Raw genomic sequence first — 16,140 nt, 5'->3', positions numbered from 1 at the left:
TTCCCATGGCAGACAGCCCAGCTTCCGGGGCTGAGGGGGTCTGGGATGCCCTCTGCCGAGATGGAGTTCACTCTGCAGGATCCTGGTGGGAGCGCGTTCCTAAAGCGCTGGCAGAGCAAGAAGAAACCAGTATTACACCTCTCATCTGCTAGTCCTTCTTTAATTATTTTATTAATTCATTCATTCATTTTTTTATTTCCTTCCTTCCTTTTTTTTTGAATACAGGGTCCTATAAACACACCATTCAGTGTAGGCTAGCCTTGTCTTTGATGCAATCCTCCTATCTCAGCCTCCCGAATCAGCATTGACTGAGTTCCCAATGTATGCCAGGCACCAGGCACGTTGCCTGGCATAGGACAGAAAAAAGATACACAGATTCCAAAAGATTCCGCCAGGGAGAACTGTGATTTTTGCACAGTGTGGTGTTAAGAATTTGGGGTATAATACGGATGGGGCATATGCCTTTAACCTGCGCAAAGGCAGGAGAATTTGCTGATTCAAGAGCAGTTTGGTCTGCGTAGTTAGTTCCAAGATATCCAAGACCACGCAGAGAAACCCTGCCTCAAAAAACAAACATACCACAAGAGCTAGTTCCAGGACAGGCTCCAAAACCACAGAGAAACCTTGTCTCGAAAAACCAAAAAAAAAAAAAAAAAAACAAACAAACATACCAGGGTGGTGGTGGTACACGCCTTAAATTCCACACTCAGAGGCTGAGGCAAGAGGATCTCTGTGAGTCTAGTCTACAAGTGAGTTCCAGGACAGCCAGAGCCATATAGAGAAACCCTGTCTTGGAAAACAAACAAACAAACATGCCACACCAAGAGCAATATGCACCCACCCATCCCCAGAGGGTTTCTCTGTGTAGCCCCAGCTGTTCTGGAACTCACTCTGTACACCAGCCTGGTCTCGAATTTAGAGATCCACGTCACTTAGAATGGGGTGTGGCATGCTGTGAACACTCAGTGAAGACTAGCTGTCGATGGTATTACCACAACTCCTGAGCAGAAAAAAGGGACGTTTAAAAAGATAAAACACAAGCCACGTGTTAGGAATCATTTGCCACACTATGGGGAGACAAAGGGTTAATGGCTACAATACACAATGAAACTGTCCAAACAATATAGAGGATATAAAGAATATAGAGAAGTAGTTCACAGAAGAAATTCAAATGGGCAATATTCATATATTACAAACTTTACTAATAGTGAGGGAATGTAAATTGAAGCCCATCACTAGCTAGTGTGATAGAATACACTTTGGAGGTAGAGGCAGGAAGATGGGGAGTTCAGGACCAACCTGGGCCAGAGATGGCTCTGTAGTTAAGAGCATTCACTGCTCTTGCAGAGGACAGGAGTTCAATTCCCATCTCCCACATCAGGCAGCTCCCAGCTCCCTGTAACTCCAGCCCCAGGGCTATCTAGCACTCTGGCCTTCATAGGCACCTTTATTCACTTGTACAAACTCACAAACAGACCACACACATGCACATAATTAAAAAGAAAACTTAAAAGTAGGGCATGGTGGTGCTCTCCTTTAATCCCAGCACTCGAGGAGGCAGAGGCAGGTGGATCTCTGAGAGTTCCAGGCCAGCCTGGTCTACAGAATGAGTTCCAGGACAGCCAGGGCAGTCAAAAATCAAAAACAAAAAAATAACAAAACAGAACTCCTAGCCTAACCCAACCAATCAACCAAGTAAAATCCCAATAATATTTAAGTGTCACGTTTACCCATTTTTTCCTCCTCTTCCCTCTACCCTCCCTTCCTCTATTACTGGTAATATGTTAGACTGTAATCTCCCCCCCCCCCACAAGATTTCTCTATGTAACACCCCAGGCTGTCCTGGAACTTACTTTGTAGACTAGGCTGGCCTGGAACTCACAGAGATCTACCTGCCTCAGCCTGCCTTCCCGCCATCCCATCAACCCCCTATCCCCTACTGGGATTAAAGGCAAGTGCCACCACCATTCAGCTTTAGACGGTAAATTAAAAAAATATTTTTGACCTGGGCGGGTGGCGCACGCCTTTAATCCCAGCACTTGGGAGGCAGAGGCAGGCGGATCTCTGTCCTAGAACTCGCTCTGTAGACCAGGCTGGTCTCACACTCACAGACATCTGCCTGTCTCTGCTGGGATTAAAGGTCATGTCACCACCGCCTAGTAGTGTCACCTACCTTTAACCCCAGAATGTGGAGGCAAGCAGACATCTTTTTTTAGTGTTTAGTTAGGTCTGTGGTGAGGTTAGGTCTGACAACCTTGGGCATCCCTTCCAAGTCTGTTGGTCCCTTGGGGACATTTTTAAAGATGGTGATGAGGAGGACTGGTGATGTTTTTCATCTGTGGTGAGAATAAAGGTTACCATGAATCCAGACACCACCTCCTCGTAGGATTAGCCTCTAGTGGCAACATTCCTTCCATGTGTGCCTGAATGCCAGAAGGGGGCGCTGGGTCTCATTATAGATGGCTGTGAGCCACCATGTGGTTGCTGGGAATTGAACTCAGGACCTCTGGAAGAGCAGTCAGTGCTCTTAACCACTGAGCCATTTCTCCAGCCCAAGGGACTAGTTTTGAAAGTTAGCAGTAGGACTGGAGAAGAGGCTCAAGTGTTGAGAGTACTTGCTGTTCTTGCAGAGGACCAAGATTTGGTTCCTAGCACCCACAAGGTGGCGCACAATGGCTTATAACTCCAGTTCCAGAGGCTCCAAGGCCCTCTTCTGGCCTCCATGGGGACTAGGACTGCACCACCAGAGGTACAGACAAATGTAGACCAAACACTTAATACCTCTCTCTCTCTCTCTCTCTCTCTCTCTCTCTCTCTCTCTCTCTCTCTCTCTCTCTCTCTCTCTCTCTCTCTCTCTCTCTCTCTCTCTCTCTCTCTCTCTCGTTTATCAAGATAAGTTTTCTCTGTGTAGCCCTGGCTATTCTAGAACTCATTGTGTAGACCAGTTTAGCCTCGAACTTAATAGAGATCTTCCTGTCTTTGCCTCCCAAGAGCTGGGACTTAAAGGCATGCGCCACCACAGCTGGCTTGGAACTCACAATGCAGACCAGGTTACCCTCAAACTCGTAGAGATCTGCCGGCCTCTGTATCCCGAGTGCTCGGCCTAAATGCTTGTGCTACCAGGCCCTCAGGCCCGGCACAACCATACACATTAGAAGGAAAGAGTAACCAGCTCTTTTAACACCAAACCATCTCTCCAGTCCATTCATAGTTCTCTTATTAAAGGCCCAGTCAGTGGGGTGACTATTGGTAATCACTGTTGTTCACCTAATTCTGCTCACACTTTTTTTTGTTTGTTTGTTTTTTCGAGACAGGGTTTCTCTGTGGCTTTGGAGCCTGTCCTGGAACTAGCTCTGTAGACCAAGATGGTCTCGAACTCACAGAGATCCGCTTGCCTCTGCCTCCCGAGTGCTGGGATTAAAGGCGTGCGCCACCATCGCCCGGCCTGGTCACACTTTATAAAATGATGGTCTTTAAATGATGATTCACATTGCTATTAGTATTATGAATGCTCTCTTCCTACCGCGGAAAAAATTCTCTTATCTACTTTCAGATCTCTGAATGTCGATTTAACCCCTTGGTGATGGTGGTGGGTTCATCCACTATCTTGAACTAAAACTTCCATGAAGCAACGGGCAAAACCTCCGTGAGCTGTCGGGACATCCAACCAATCCAATGGCAGGGCTCTTAGTCAGCGACCTATTGGCTCTTTGTAGAGGCGGGACTCTCAGTTGCTAGGTTGGTGCCTTTCCGGAAGTGGTTGCTGGTCGCTGCAGGGCAACACCCCGGCGTCCCTGGAAGCGGGGAGCCGGACACCCCGGCGTCCCTGGAAGTGGGGGGGCCGGGGTGGTGCTGGGGAGGCGGCGCAGAGCCATCGCCCAGGGAACCCCGGGTTGGGGACAGGTGAGACCTCCTCGGAGCCTGGGTTGGTGGCGTGGCGGGCAAGGAGTTTGCAGGGAGCTGAGGCGCTGCGAGGTGTTGATGTGCGGGAACTGAGGTGGGAGAGGAGAGCCCTCGGGCGTGCGCGGCCTGGCTTTCTAATCTCTCCTGAAAATACCCCCCGCACCCCCACCCCGCTCCTCCTTTTGTAACCCACAACTGGGCTATTCCAAGCTCAATCAAGCTCTTGGCATCTTTTGCCAGATGGACAATAGGGAAGTTTTGGGTTTTCTTTGCACTGATTTAGGAATCTCCTCCCGAAACCGCTGCCCTCTTCTTGGCCTCGGTGACTTGCTCCCGTGCGTGTGCCAGCTCAGCCCTCTGCAGGCCCCTGCTTGCTTCTCATCGGACTTCAGCTTTGGGGATTGATTGCACCCAGAGCTTCAGTTACCGGCTGCTCAGCGAAGTACTTGCTGCCCGGCCTGATACCTCCTTCACGAGCTTAGATCTGCTTATGGATCGTCTCCAACCTTCTCTGGAATCCATATCAATCTGTCGCGTGTTTCTTGTCTCAGTGGAGAGCTTCTCCAGTTATTTAGGCCAGTCTACGTTCATTCTAGTGTCGGCAGCAGGCAACTGTCATGTCTCGGATTCTAGGCAGTCTGCTGTGGGGTTGTTTCATGGCGAAGGCCTAAAATCACAACGCACTGGCTGAAATCCTCTTTGCTTTCTCTCTTCTCTCCCTTCACCTAGACCGCAAGATCTGCATTCTCCTGTACTCCGGATTGGTCCCTTCTTTTCTTTTAGGTAGCCACTGATGGTTCATAATTTCTCGGTTGTGCATCTATTCTTGCCCCTCTCTGATTAGTTCCTTTGCAGCCATCAGACACCTTTCTCGACTGTAAATCTCATCACTTCGGCCTCCTTTATGAAATTCTTCTGACAGCCTTTTATGAAGCCCTGCATATAGCTTCAGCCCTCCCAAGCCCGTCTGTCGGAGCTGCTCCTTGCCTTCCATTCTAGCAGTCTATTTGAAAAGTGGGGAGGCTGGGCAGTGGTCTCCACCCTTTCCCACCAAGCCACTTTGCCCTTGTTCTTGGTGTTCCTTCTTTAAATTCCCTTGCTTTGGGGACTGGTGAGCTCAGATGGTAGAGTTTTCTCTGTAAGCATCTCTTGTGAAAGCCAGGCATGGTGGTTCATGCTTGTAACCTCAGTGCTAGAGATACAGAGACAGGTGGACCCCTGGCACTGGAGTTACAGGTAGTTTTGAGCTGAGAACTGGCCTTAGCCCTTTGGAAGGGCACCAAGTGCCCTTAACTGCTGAGCCATCTCGGCAGCCCCAGCCACTCTGATTTTATTCCTTCTCTTCTGGCCTCCTGTTTCAGTCTGTTCTGGAAACGTGCAGTTCTCTATGACAGAGGCCAGATCTTCGGCATGGCTTTGTCCTTTCCCTCCTCCCCAGCAACATCTCTGTTACTTTCCCAGCCACATCTCTGTTACTTTCCTGCTCGGACACAGAGCTTGTACTTGTGCTGCTGCTACTATGTTAGAACTTGTTTCCTTCTGTCAGTAAATACGGTCATCCTCCAGGTCTCAGCGTCGGCACCATTAATCAGGCTCGGGCTCAGGCTCATATTTTAATTCATAGGAAATAATACTCTTTTATGTTTTCTTTGTGTGTGTATGTGTGTGTACAACTTGAAGTGTTTTTTTCCTTCCACAGGTTGTTAGGCTTGGTGGCAAGTACCAAGTGAGTCATCTTGCTTGCCTCCTCCCCCATCTTTTCTCTTTCTCTCTCTCTCTCTCTCTTTTTGATTTTTTGAGACAGAGTTTCTCCATAGCTTTTGGTTCCTGTCCTGGAACTAGCTCTTCTAGACCAGGCTGGCCTCGAACTCACAGAGATCCGCCTGCCTCTGCCTCCCGAGTGCTGGGATTAAAGGCGTGCGCCACCACCGCCTGGCGGAAACTAGCTCTTGTAGACCAGGCTGGCCTCGAACTCACAGAGATCCACCTGCCTCTGCCTCCCAAGTGCTAGGATTCAAGGTGTGTGCCACCACCACCCGCCCAGCTTCTTTCTTTCTCTTTTTCTTTTGAGACAGGGCCTTAAAATAGCCTTGGCTGTCCTTGAGCTCCCCTGGCTGAGGACGACCGTGAACTTGGGATTCTGTTCGCACCTCCTTGTGCTGAGATGGTGGGCCTGCCTAGTTTAGTTTTGAAACTCTTATCTGGGACTGTCTGACTTAGCAGCAGTTGCTGGGGAGGAGCGATGGCTGAATCTGTTTAATGCCACGCAAGTCCAGTGCCTAGAGGGAAACTTGATAAGTGCTCCACAGAAGTTTTTCCACCTCAAAAGTAACCTCCGTGAGCTCTCAGGGATGTGTGCATTCTTTCTTCACACCTTCCCTGCCTCGCTTCTCTGTGCCCACCTGCTTTGGCCTCTTCTTGCCGCATTTCTCTGATGCCCGGAAAGGTATAGTACAGCCCACACATATTCCTAGCAGGAGACTTGTCTGAAATTCGGAAAATACATGGATTCAGATTTTTCAGTTTCCTCCTGTCCTGTAGGTAATTAAATACAGATAATTTTGTTTATAGTCAGTTGTCCCCGGCTTATTTCTATTGTGAAAAACACCACCACCAACAAAGCCTCTTGGGGAGAAAAGGCTTTCTTTCTTTCTTTCTTTCTTTCTTTCTTTCTTTCTTTCTTTCTTTCTTTCTTTCTTTCTTTCTTTCATGTATACAATATTCTGTCTGTGTGTATATGTCTGCAGGCCAGAAGAGGGCACCAAACCCCTTTAGAGATGGTTGTGAGCCACCATGTGGTTGCTGGGAATTGAACTCAGGACCTTGGAAGAGCGGGCAATGCTCTTAACCTCTGAACCATCTCTCCAGCCCCCAGAAAAGGGTTTCTTTTGCCTTACAGCATATAGTAAGGGATATCAGGGGAGGAACTCAAGCAGGAGCAGAGGCAGGGACCATGGCGGAGCAAGGCTTGCTTTCCTGGCTCACTCTTCATGGCTTGCTCAGCTCAGCTACTGCTGTTTCCTTTCTTTTTCTTGTTCTTTCTTTTTAAAAAAATTTTTAGGGTGTCTCTACGTAGCCCTGGCTGTTCTGAAACACCCAACGCAGATCAGGCTCCACCTGGTGCCGATAGTAGAGGCATGTGCCACTACACCTGGCTTCAGCTACTTTTCTTATCCAACCCAGGACCCTGTTCCCAGGCTGGTACAGAACACAGTGGCCTGAGCCTTCCCACATCCATCATCAATCAAGACAATGCCCCGCAGACATGCCCACAGGCCAGTCTGATGGAAGCAGTTCCTCAGCCAAGGGTCCTTCTTCCCCGAGGACTCTAGTTTGTGTCTAGCTGACAAAACCTACACCGCATTTGAGGCTTGTGTGCTCTTTCCTCTGAGGACGCCAGTTGTTCCAGGTTGTTGATCTCCGCAGATGGGAGGTAGGGATAAGTCACACTTCTCAGGTGCAAAATCTCTCAGCTTGTGTGACAGGGTCAGTACAGTGCTCACGAGGCTGTGTCTGAGAAGCGCTTCTTCACCTGGTGTTTGGGTCATTGTCCTCTGTGGCTCCTTCCTTTTCTCTTCTCTTCTTTCCAATTAAGAGGATTAACGACTCAGGTGACCCCATTTGTGCTCTGCTTTCTGTCCATCTCTGTTCTCATTTTCAGAGTGAGTGGCAGTCAGGCCCTTCCCGTCTCTGACTCAGTGCAGCGGCATGGGTGTAGTATCTGGAGGGTGGTCTGACTTCTGATTGTGGGGAGCATTTTCTCTCAGCTTGCAGGGAAATCCCCTCTCCCATTGTTTTTTTTTTTCATTGCTTAGAGGGGGCATGGTGGGAACGAGAAGGGCAGAGTCTGGTTCTCTTGGGGGTCTGGTGGACTGAAGAAGGGATCAGTGTCATGATCACAGAAGGCCACAGTCATAGGTCTTGATGGGTTGTCTGTTGCTTGTCAGAGGAACATCTCTAAGGATCTGGGATAGATGCAGAGTTGCCAGGTTCCGCCATTCCTGATCATTCCGCCCCAGGCCTGGCCACTTTGACCTTTCTAGTGGGCAGAGGGGAAAGAGGAATGTCTTTTTGCTGTCACAGGAGGACTTTGCATGCTCGTGGTCCCAGGTGCAATAGTCAGGTTTCTGAAGGAGTGGGCAGGAGAGGCCAGGCCCTGCTGTGCTGGTCACACCCCGGGTGGCTGACTCAGGCGGGGAGGGCTGTGACAGCCTGTTTGTTCCTGCTTTGTTAGTTTTCAGTGTGTGAGTTGCTGTGGGGAAGGTTGATAGAACTGTGGGGTCCAGAGCTAGAGGTGAGACCAGGGCCAGGAGGAAAGGACCAGTCCCAGGCTTGTATGAGGATCTCCAGCACTGTCAACAAGCAAACTAAATAACATACGGTATGTAGAGAACAACTCTAGTTGTCAGTCAAGAACTTGGTGCCACTGCATCTCTGGCCTGGAAACCTTGGCTTCAAAGTAAGCTCCTTTCATAGTCAGCTTGAACTGATAGATGAAGGCTTAAACAATGGGGATCCAGGCTGGAGAGATGCTCAGAGGTTATGAGCACTGACTGCTCTTCTGGAGGTCCTGAGTTCAATTCCCAGCAACCACATGATGGCGCACAACTATCTGTAATGAAGTGTGGTGCCCTCTTCTGCAGATATACATGCAGGTGGAACACTGGATACATAATAAATAAATCTTAAAAAAATTATGAAACCAAACAAAACAACAGCTGGAAGTCACGGATCAAGATCCTCCCTAACTCCTGCCTTGCAAATGGCTACCATCTTGGTTTGTCTTCATGTGATGGAGTGAGAACTCTGATTTCTCCTTCTTTGCTTAGAACAGTAATCCTATCAGGTCAGGGCCCCATCCTTGTGTCCTCATTTAATGTTGATTATGTCTTAATGATACTACTTTTTTTAAAGGATTTTTTTAATTTAATTAATTTATTTATTTTTGGTTTTTTTTGAGACAGGGTTTTTCTGTAGCTTTGGAGCCTGTCTTGGAACTGGCTCTTGTAGACCAGGCTGGCCTGGAACTCACAGAGATCCACCTGCCTCTGCTTCCCAAGTGCTGGGATTAAAGGCATCACCACCACCGCCTGGCAAGATTATTTATTAAGTATGCAGTGGTCTGTCTGCATGTCTGCCTTCAGTCCAGAAGAGGACACCTGATCTCATTACAGATGTTTGTGAGCCACCATGTGGTTGCTGGGAATCGAACTCAGGACCTTTGGAAGTGCAGGCAGTGCTCTTAACCTCTGAGCCATTCTCCAGCCCTGACACTACTTCTTATAAAGCCAGATCATAGTGTTCTGGAAGGACATAGCCCAACCCATGAGGACTCGTCTCTTCCCTTTCTCCTCCATGCCCCCATTAAGCCTAATAGCCATGTCTTTGTCCGTTTTCTACTCTGCTTCTTGCCCCCTAGTTTAAGCCCTTGTTAACTTTCACTGGGACGGAAGCCTTCTCAAATGCCCTTCTTGACACCAGTTTCTTATTTCTCCAATTCAGCCGTGCCAGTCTTACTAGAGTTCTTGTCCTAAATAAAAGGCCCCTCATGTCATTTTTTCCCCCAAAGCTCTCAGTGATATTCCTTTCCTACAGGGCGTGAGACTTTCCATGTCCAGCCCCTGCCATGCATGCTATGGTTCCATGCTCGAGAACCTGCAAGCATCAGTCAGCCTTCGCTCCTTGTCTGGAGTGCTTTCCTCCTCCTTCAGTGGGAACTGTCCTTGTCTTAGTGCTCTCAGAGCAGGTGCTGAAGTCACTTTGACTTCTGGCCCTGGATAGCATGCACAGGGGCATCACTGACTATAATGGCCTCTCTGTGCCCTAGGGTGTGTGTTTTCGGTGTCACTGGGGTTTTCTGACATATACAACAGTTTGGGGTATTTTTGGGAGGGATACAAAGTTAAACTCCTCAAAGGTTTATTTATTTTTGTGTTATGTATATGAATAGTGTTGGCCTGCATTTATGTACTTGTGTTCTGTGTGTCCCTGATGCAGGCAGAGGCCAGAAAGATGGTGTCAGATCCCCTGGCACTGGAGCTACAGAAGGCTGTGAGCCACCACGTGGGTGCTGGGGAATTGAACCCAGGTCTTCTGGAAGAGTAGCCAGTGCTTTTAACCACTGAACTATCTCTCCAGTCCTCAAGATAAACACGGTAGAGAGCTAGTCTTGAAGATCGCTTGTGGTGCATTGTGTGTCTTCTAACCTTGGGCGGGGCCAAGTCAGGGAAGTGACCTAGGCCCAGAGTTTGTGGAGCTCTGAGCTGCAGGCAGGATCCTTAGCCATGCTGGTTTTCAGGGTCTGCTGTGGCCTAGATGCTGTGACCCAGCTCAACCTTTCCTTTCCAGGCCAGCTCACTGATTTTCTCTTTGGATAGGGTCGCTGGGATCTAGATAGCTTCGCCAGGCTGAATCATGGCTAGACGACCCTTCGTCTTAGGTGACCAGTTGATTCTGGAGGAAGATTCTGATGAGACCTATGTCCCTAGTGAGCAAGGTAAGAAGCTTTGGTGGGTTGTGATCGTCCTCTGAGGGCAGACATTATGTTTGATTTTACTTAAACAATTTTTAAAAAATTAACTTAGGTGTATGGGTGTTTCGCCTGCCATTCATATGTTTGCTGCATGTGTGCAATGCCGGCAGAGGCCAGAAGATGGCATCAGATTCCCAGGAACTGGAGTTACAGATGGTTACTAGCCACCACATAGGTGCTGGGAACTGAATCTGGGTCCTCTGAAAGAGCAGCCAGTGCTCTTAACCGCAAAGCCTAACCCCCGGTTTGCTTTTGTTCTTCAGATACGGTGTTAGTTCATGCTCAGGGCTGCTCAGTACATTTGGGTTAAATGACAGGATGACAAACTGTAGTCTTTGGGCCCAAGTTGGAAAATTTGCTTGTTTTATACAAGAGCTAGTCAGGCCCCAAAGCTACCGAGAAACCCTGTCTCAAAAAACCAAATTATTGGCAGACAGCCATGTTTATTTCTATGTCCTCTGTGATTGTCTTGTCTTCATGCTATGATAGCCATGTCAAATAATTGTGACAGATTTATAACCTCCAAAGTTTACAGTATTTACTATCTGGCCCTTTATAGAAAATGTTTGTTGACCTTGGAGATCATTTTTTTTTTTTTAAATATTTATTTATTTATTATTTATACAGAATAAATATATATTTATTCTGCTTGTATGCCTGCAGGCCAGAAGAGGGCACCAGACCTCATTACAGATGGTTGTGAGCCACCATGTGGTTGCTGGGAATTGAACTCAGGACCTTTGGAAGAGCAGGCAGTGCTTTTAACCACTGAGCCATCTCCTCAGCCCCTCATTTTGGTTTTAATGAGATAGTATAGGTGATATTGTGAAATATGACATGTTAATAATTTCTTTAGAACAAGCTAAGGCTGGCAGGTTGACATTCCCTGCAATCTAAGCATTTAAGGGGCTAAGGCAGGAGGATTGCTACAAGTTAAAGGCCAGGACTACCGAATGAGAGTGAGGCCAACTTGAGCAACATAGTCTCAAAAACAACAACAAAAGCGACAAGGTTGTGGCTCAGTTGGTGGAGTGCTTGCCTAGCATGCATGAAGCCCTGGGTTCGGTTTTAGCATCTCTTAAATCCGGATATGAAGGTACAGCTCTCAGGAAGAGCACGCGCGCGCGCGCGCGCGTGTGTGTGTGTGTGTGTGTGTGTGTGTGTGTGTGCAGGACAGTAAGGGAGGATCTATAGTTCACTGCCGTGTCACTACCAGTGGGTTCCAGGCCAGATAAGGCTACATAGTGAAACCCTCTCTCAAGCAATCACAACAAAACCCAAAAAGCAACCCCACAGTAGCCCATGAGTCAGGTCCTGTCCTTGTCCCCGCCTGTGAGAGAGGTTCAGGGAGGTTCCTGTAGCTCCACACTGCACTGAGTGGCAGAGCCGGGCCTTTCCACCCTGAAGTGCTTTGCTGTTCAAGGATTGAACTTTGCTCTGACATTTGGAAGAGTTGTGGACATAGACAAAAGTTATGCCTCTGGCTCAGGTAGTTGGTGGATCTGGTAGAGAAGGGTAAGAGCATGTGCCCCTGTGAGTCTAGGATCCCACTTACCTTGTGATGTACTTCTACCCTAGTGTGTTTGCTGATTGCCACGTAGATGTTCTAATACTGAATATATTCTTCATATCTATTTGTTAATTAGTTTTTTAAGCATTTACTTGCTGGAAGGTGGCATGGTGTGCACATCGTGGTAAACCTGTGGAGGTCAGAGGGCAGCTTGTGAGAGCGATTCTCTCCACCCACCATGTGGATTTCGGGAGTTAGACTCAGGTCTTCAGGATTGGTGGCAAGCACCTTGACCTGCTGAATTATCTTGCGCCAATATTTTTTTGAGATCCAATTTATAACAGTCCTGCTTCAGACTCCCAAGTGCTGGGGTTACCGATATGAGTCACCGCCCAGCTGTGCTTTTGTTGTTCATGCTCTGTGATCCAACCCAGATGCAAAGCCCCAGACTCAGAAATAAAAAATAATTCTTTGTAGATTGTTTGTTTATTTTTATGTGTATGTTTTGTCTGAATATATGTCTCTGTACCATGTGTGTGTCTGGTGCCCACCGACCCCTCAAACTGGTGTCACTGACAGTTGTAATCCTCTGTCGGTGGGTGCCGTGAATTGAACCCTGGTCCTCTGGAAGAGCAGCCAGTGCTCTTAACCGCTGAGCCATCTCTCCAGCTCAGATTTTGTAATTTTATGTTGTCTATCAGTCTGATGGTGAATAGCTTCTGAGTTCTGTTTGTGTCATGGTTAGAAATGCCTTCTCCACCAAAAGGAGAACTGATTTCTCTCATGTTCCTACGCCATTAGTGGGATGGCTCATTCCCCTTCTGGCCGGCTGCTGCTGTGTGCATTTGGGTCTGTCTCTAGCCACATGTCGGTACCACTCCGAGGCTCTGTCAGATTATAATACCGAGTGGGGCTAAAGCACCCTTGCTGCAAAGTTTCCAATTTTCTTGGCCAGTCTGTTTGTTTTATTGCCCCATGACTAGGATTATCTATCAGTTCTGGGTAGGGCAGTGTGGGAGAACTGTTGATACCTGGACATGGAGATGAATATTGGATTGGTTCAGAGGGGACTGTCATCTTTGTAAAGTGTAAATGTCGTATTCCTGTCCACACATCTTTTTGTGTTATTCTTGAATGACTTAAATTTGCTTTGTCTTTGCATTTATTTATCATGCGTGTATGCTACATACAGTGTGCGTCGTGAAGTCAGAGGGCAACTTGAAGGAGTCAGTTCTTCCTTTCCACCATGTTAGGCTCTAGGACTGAACTCTGGTCATCAGGCTTGACTGCAGATGTCTTTACCTGATGAGCCATCTTGCGGACTGACCTCATGGTTTGTTTTTTTTTAAAGATTTATTTATTTATTATGTATACAGTGTTCTGCCTGTATGTATGCCTGTAGGCCAGAAGAGGGCACCAGATTTCATTATGGATGGTTGTGAGCCACCATTTGGTTGGTAGGAATTGAACTCAGGACCTCTGGAAGAACAGCTAATGCCCTTAACCTCTGAGCCATCTCTCCACGGCCTCACTCTCACTGTGTGAACTGCTAATGCTGTGCCTCCCTCTCCTAAGTGCTGGGATTGCAGATGTGGACCATCACACATTGCTTCATTGTTCCTGAAATTCAAGTTGTGTATCCCTCACCTCTTTCAAATCTCAAAATGCTCCAAAATCTGCCTTTTGGATAAGACATTTCTGATGAGGGGTCTAACCTCGAAAGTCCATGCAAATAGTCTAAAACTGGAAAGGGAGTGAAATCTGTAGCATGTCTGGTCCTCAGCACTTTGGGGAAAGGATGCTTGACTTCCATCTTATTCTGTACTCCTGGCTGTTCTGGAACTTGCTATGTAGACCAGGCTGGCCTAGAACTCGCAGAGATCCTCCTGCTTCTGTGTCCTGAATGCTGGGATTTATTTTTCTTATTTTTTTAGATGGGATCTTGCTATGTAGGTCAGGCTGGCCTTAGACTGGCAGTAATCCTGCTGCCTCCTCCTCTGGAGCATCAGGGCACAGGTGTGTGCTACCTTGCCTGATTTTCGTAAAGTTTTTTTCTAGGGCTTTTTCTTTTTTATGAAAACTTTCCTGCCAAAGTCTAGCGTCTGGTACACCAGCCTGAGCCATACTACCTTCTCTGCCTCTGTGCTTCCTGCCATACTTCCTTCTCTGTTCTTGTTTCTGCATTGTCTGGTCTGTGTCCCACCTAGGGGTGATTTTTTTTTTTTTTTTTTTGGTTTTTTGAGACAGGGTTTCTCTGTGGTTTTGGAGCCTGTCCTGGAACTAGCTCTTATAGACCAGGCTGGTCTCGAACTCACAGAGATCCGCCTGCCTCTGCCTCCCAAGTGCTGGGATTAAAGGCTTGCGCCACCACCGCCCGGCCCTAGGGGTGATCTTACAGAGAGAAATTGGTTGTTTCCAGGCTGGATTCAGTGCCCTTCCACATAGTCACTATTCTTGGTGAGGTTTCACATTCTTTGTGACATGGCTCTCCCACCTTGCCAGTTGAGTTGTGCCATTATGTTGGTTTCTGGCAGTCCCCAGATGGGCTAAGTTATATCTTGCCATAGGTCTATTGTGCTGGCTCTGTTGTGCAGAACTACAAAAGGCAAAGTTACGTAATAAGTCATTCTCTGGCCAGTTAAGTGTCAGCTGGCCCTTTGGAAAAAGTGTTATTGCCTAGTCCCCAGGTATGTCACCCTCAGTTTCTCTGCGGAGATGCCTTGTATTGGTGCTATCTGTCTGGCCTGGACTAGACTCAAGCCTGGGTGTTTATTTCATTATTCTGGTGGCCACTGGTGACATGTTCCAATGGACGCATCACCTACCCTTTTCCCCAAAGATGAGATTGCTCTTAGTATCATAGTACATAGTCTCTTCTGTCCTCCAGATGACTGGCAAAGGGCTCTCCTAACTGATTCGGGGAGTAGAGCAGAAGTGGAGTCCAGAATATATGGTGCAATTGAGTGAGAGGCAATCGCCTTTCAGAAGAGGGGTTCATTGGAGGGGGAAGAGGCCACCTGAGTATCATCTACTTTCTCAGCTGGGCACCGTCCTGTCCCTCAGAGAACCAGGCACTGCCTTCTCTCTGCTACAGTGGCACATGGCACAAGCCATCGTCACAACACGCACTATCTGTTTCATGTTCTGTGTGTTTACAAGGTCCTTGAAGAGCTCAGTCATATGTAGTTGATACTCACTTGGGGCTTGAGGGCCAAGTGCATTGGAGCCCAGCTCTTGTAAATCTTCTGAGAGTTTATCTTTTAGTAAGGTTGCCCTCATTCTGGATGGTTCCGGCTGTGGCCTGGGTTCTTCCTGAGGCCTCCCCACTGTGAGGTTCCGGCTGTGGCCTGGGTCCTTCCTGAGGCCTCCCCACTGTGGAGTCTTGGTTTCATTACTCTCTCCTTTTGTGAACTGTGACTTCAGATTATATTTGTGGGAGTTTGGAGGTAGCATGACTTGATTTAGATGCCGTTTATAAATTGTGATGTAAGGAAACCGTTCTGTATGCCTGTTTGCTTATTAAAGCTTTTTAATAATTAAGATGGTCTCAAGTAGCCCAGCTGGCCTTGAACTCACTGTGGAGCCAAGGATGACCTTGAACTCTTGATCCTCCTGCCTCTCCCCAAGTGCTAGGATTATGGATGTGTACCGCCACATCCAGATTTAGTGCTGTATATTTATTATTTATATTTAGAGAAACCATATTTTATCATTTATGGGAACTTGACGAGTAAAGGAAAATCCAGAAGAGAATTGACTCAATTTTGTTTCTTATATATCTCCCCCTCCTCCTCTCTCTTACCCTCCCACCTTCCTCCTTCACCCTCATCTTTTTGCAGAAATCCTTGACTTTGCCAGAGTGATTGGTATTGACCCCATCAAGGAACCAGAACTGATGTGGTTGGCGAGGGAGGGTATTGAAGCGCCATTGCCCAAGGGCTGGAAACCATGGTAAGTCATTACAGTAGCTCACTAACTTGGCCTGTCAGAGACAGAGGGACCTGACTCTGGGATTCAGTGGTGTGTGTGTGTGTGTCTGTGTGTATATACATGTGTATATGTGTGTGTAGATCAGATGTGTACTGCCATGCCTGTCGTAAGTTTATAACTGTTTTATCTGCATATATGTGTGTGCACCATGTATGTGCTTGGTGCCTACAGAGGCCCGAACAGGACTTCAGATTCCTTGGAATTG

At 47.7% G+C, this 16,140-nt stretch overlaps 1 protein-coding gene across 5 annotated transcripts in view; it reads left to right on the top strand.

Moving 5' to 3' along the window:
- The first annotated feature begins 3,776 nt into the window (after window positions 1-3,776).
- The window catches only part of Cep164 (centrosomal protein 164), a 65,049-nt gene continuing 52,685 nt past the window's right edge, over window positions 3,777-16,140 (top strand). For all 5 annotated transcript variants that reach the window (XM_057767535.1, XM_057767537.1, XM_057767536.1 and 2 more), the window contains exons 1-3: window positions 3,777-3,903; window positions 10,281-10,399; window positions 15,785-15,896. In XM_057767535.1, coding sequence (XP_057623518.1) covers window positions 10,318-10,399; window positions 15,785-15,896 — 194 coding nt within the window. In that variant the 5' untranslated portion in view covers window positions 3,777-3,903; window positions 10,281-10,317. The remainder of the gene's footprint in view (window positions 3,904-10,280; window positions 10,400-15,784; window positions 15,897-16,140) is intronic.

This window comes from Chionomys nivalis, chromosome 4 (assembly GCF_950005125.1).
Source record: "Chionomys nivalis chromosome 4, mChiNiv1.1, whole genome shotgun sequence".
NCBI classification, from domain to species: domain Eukaryota; kingdom Metazoa; phylum Chordata; class Mammalia; order Rodentia; family Cricetidae; genus Chionomys; species Chionomys nivalis.
The sequence above is the reverse complement of the archived record's forward strand: the minus strand, read 5'-3'. Positions and strand labels throughout refer to the sequence as shown.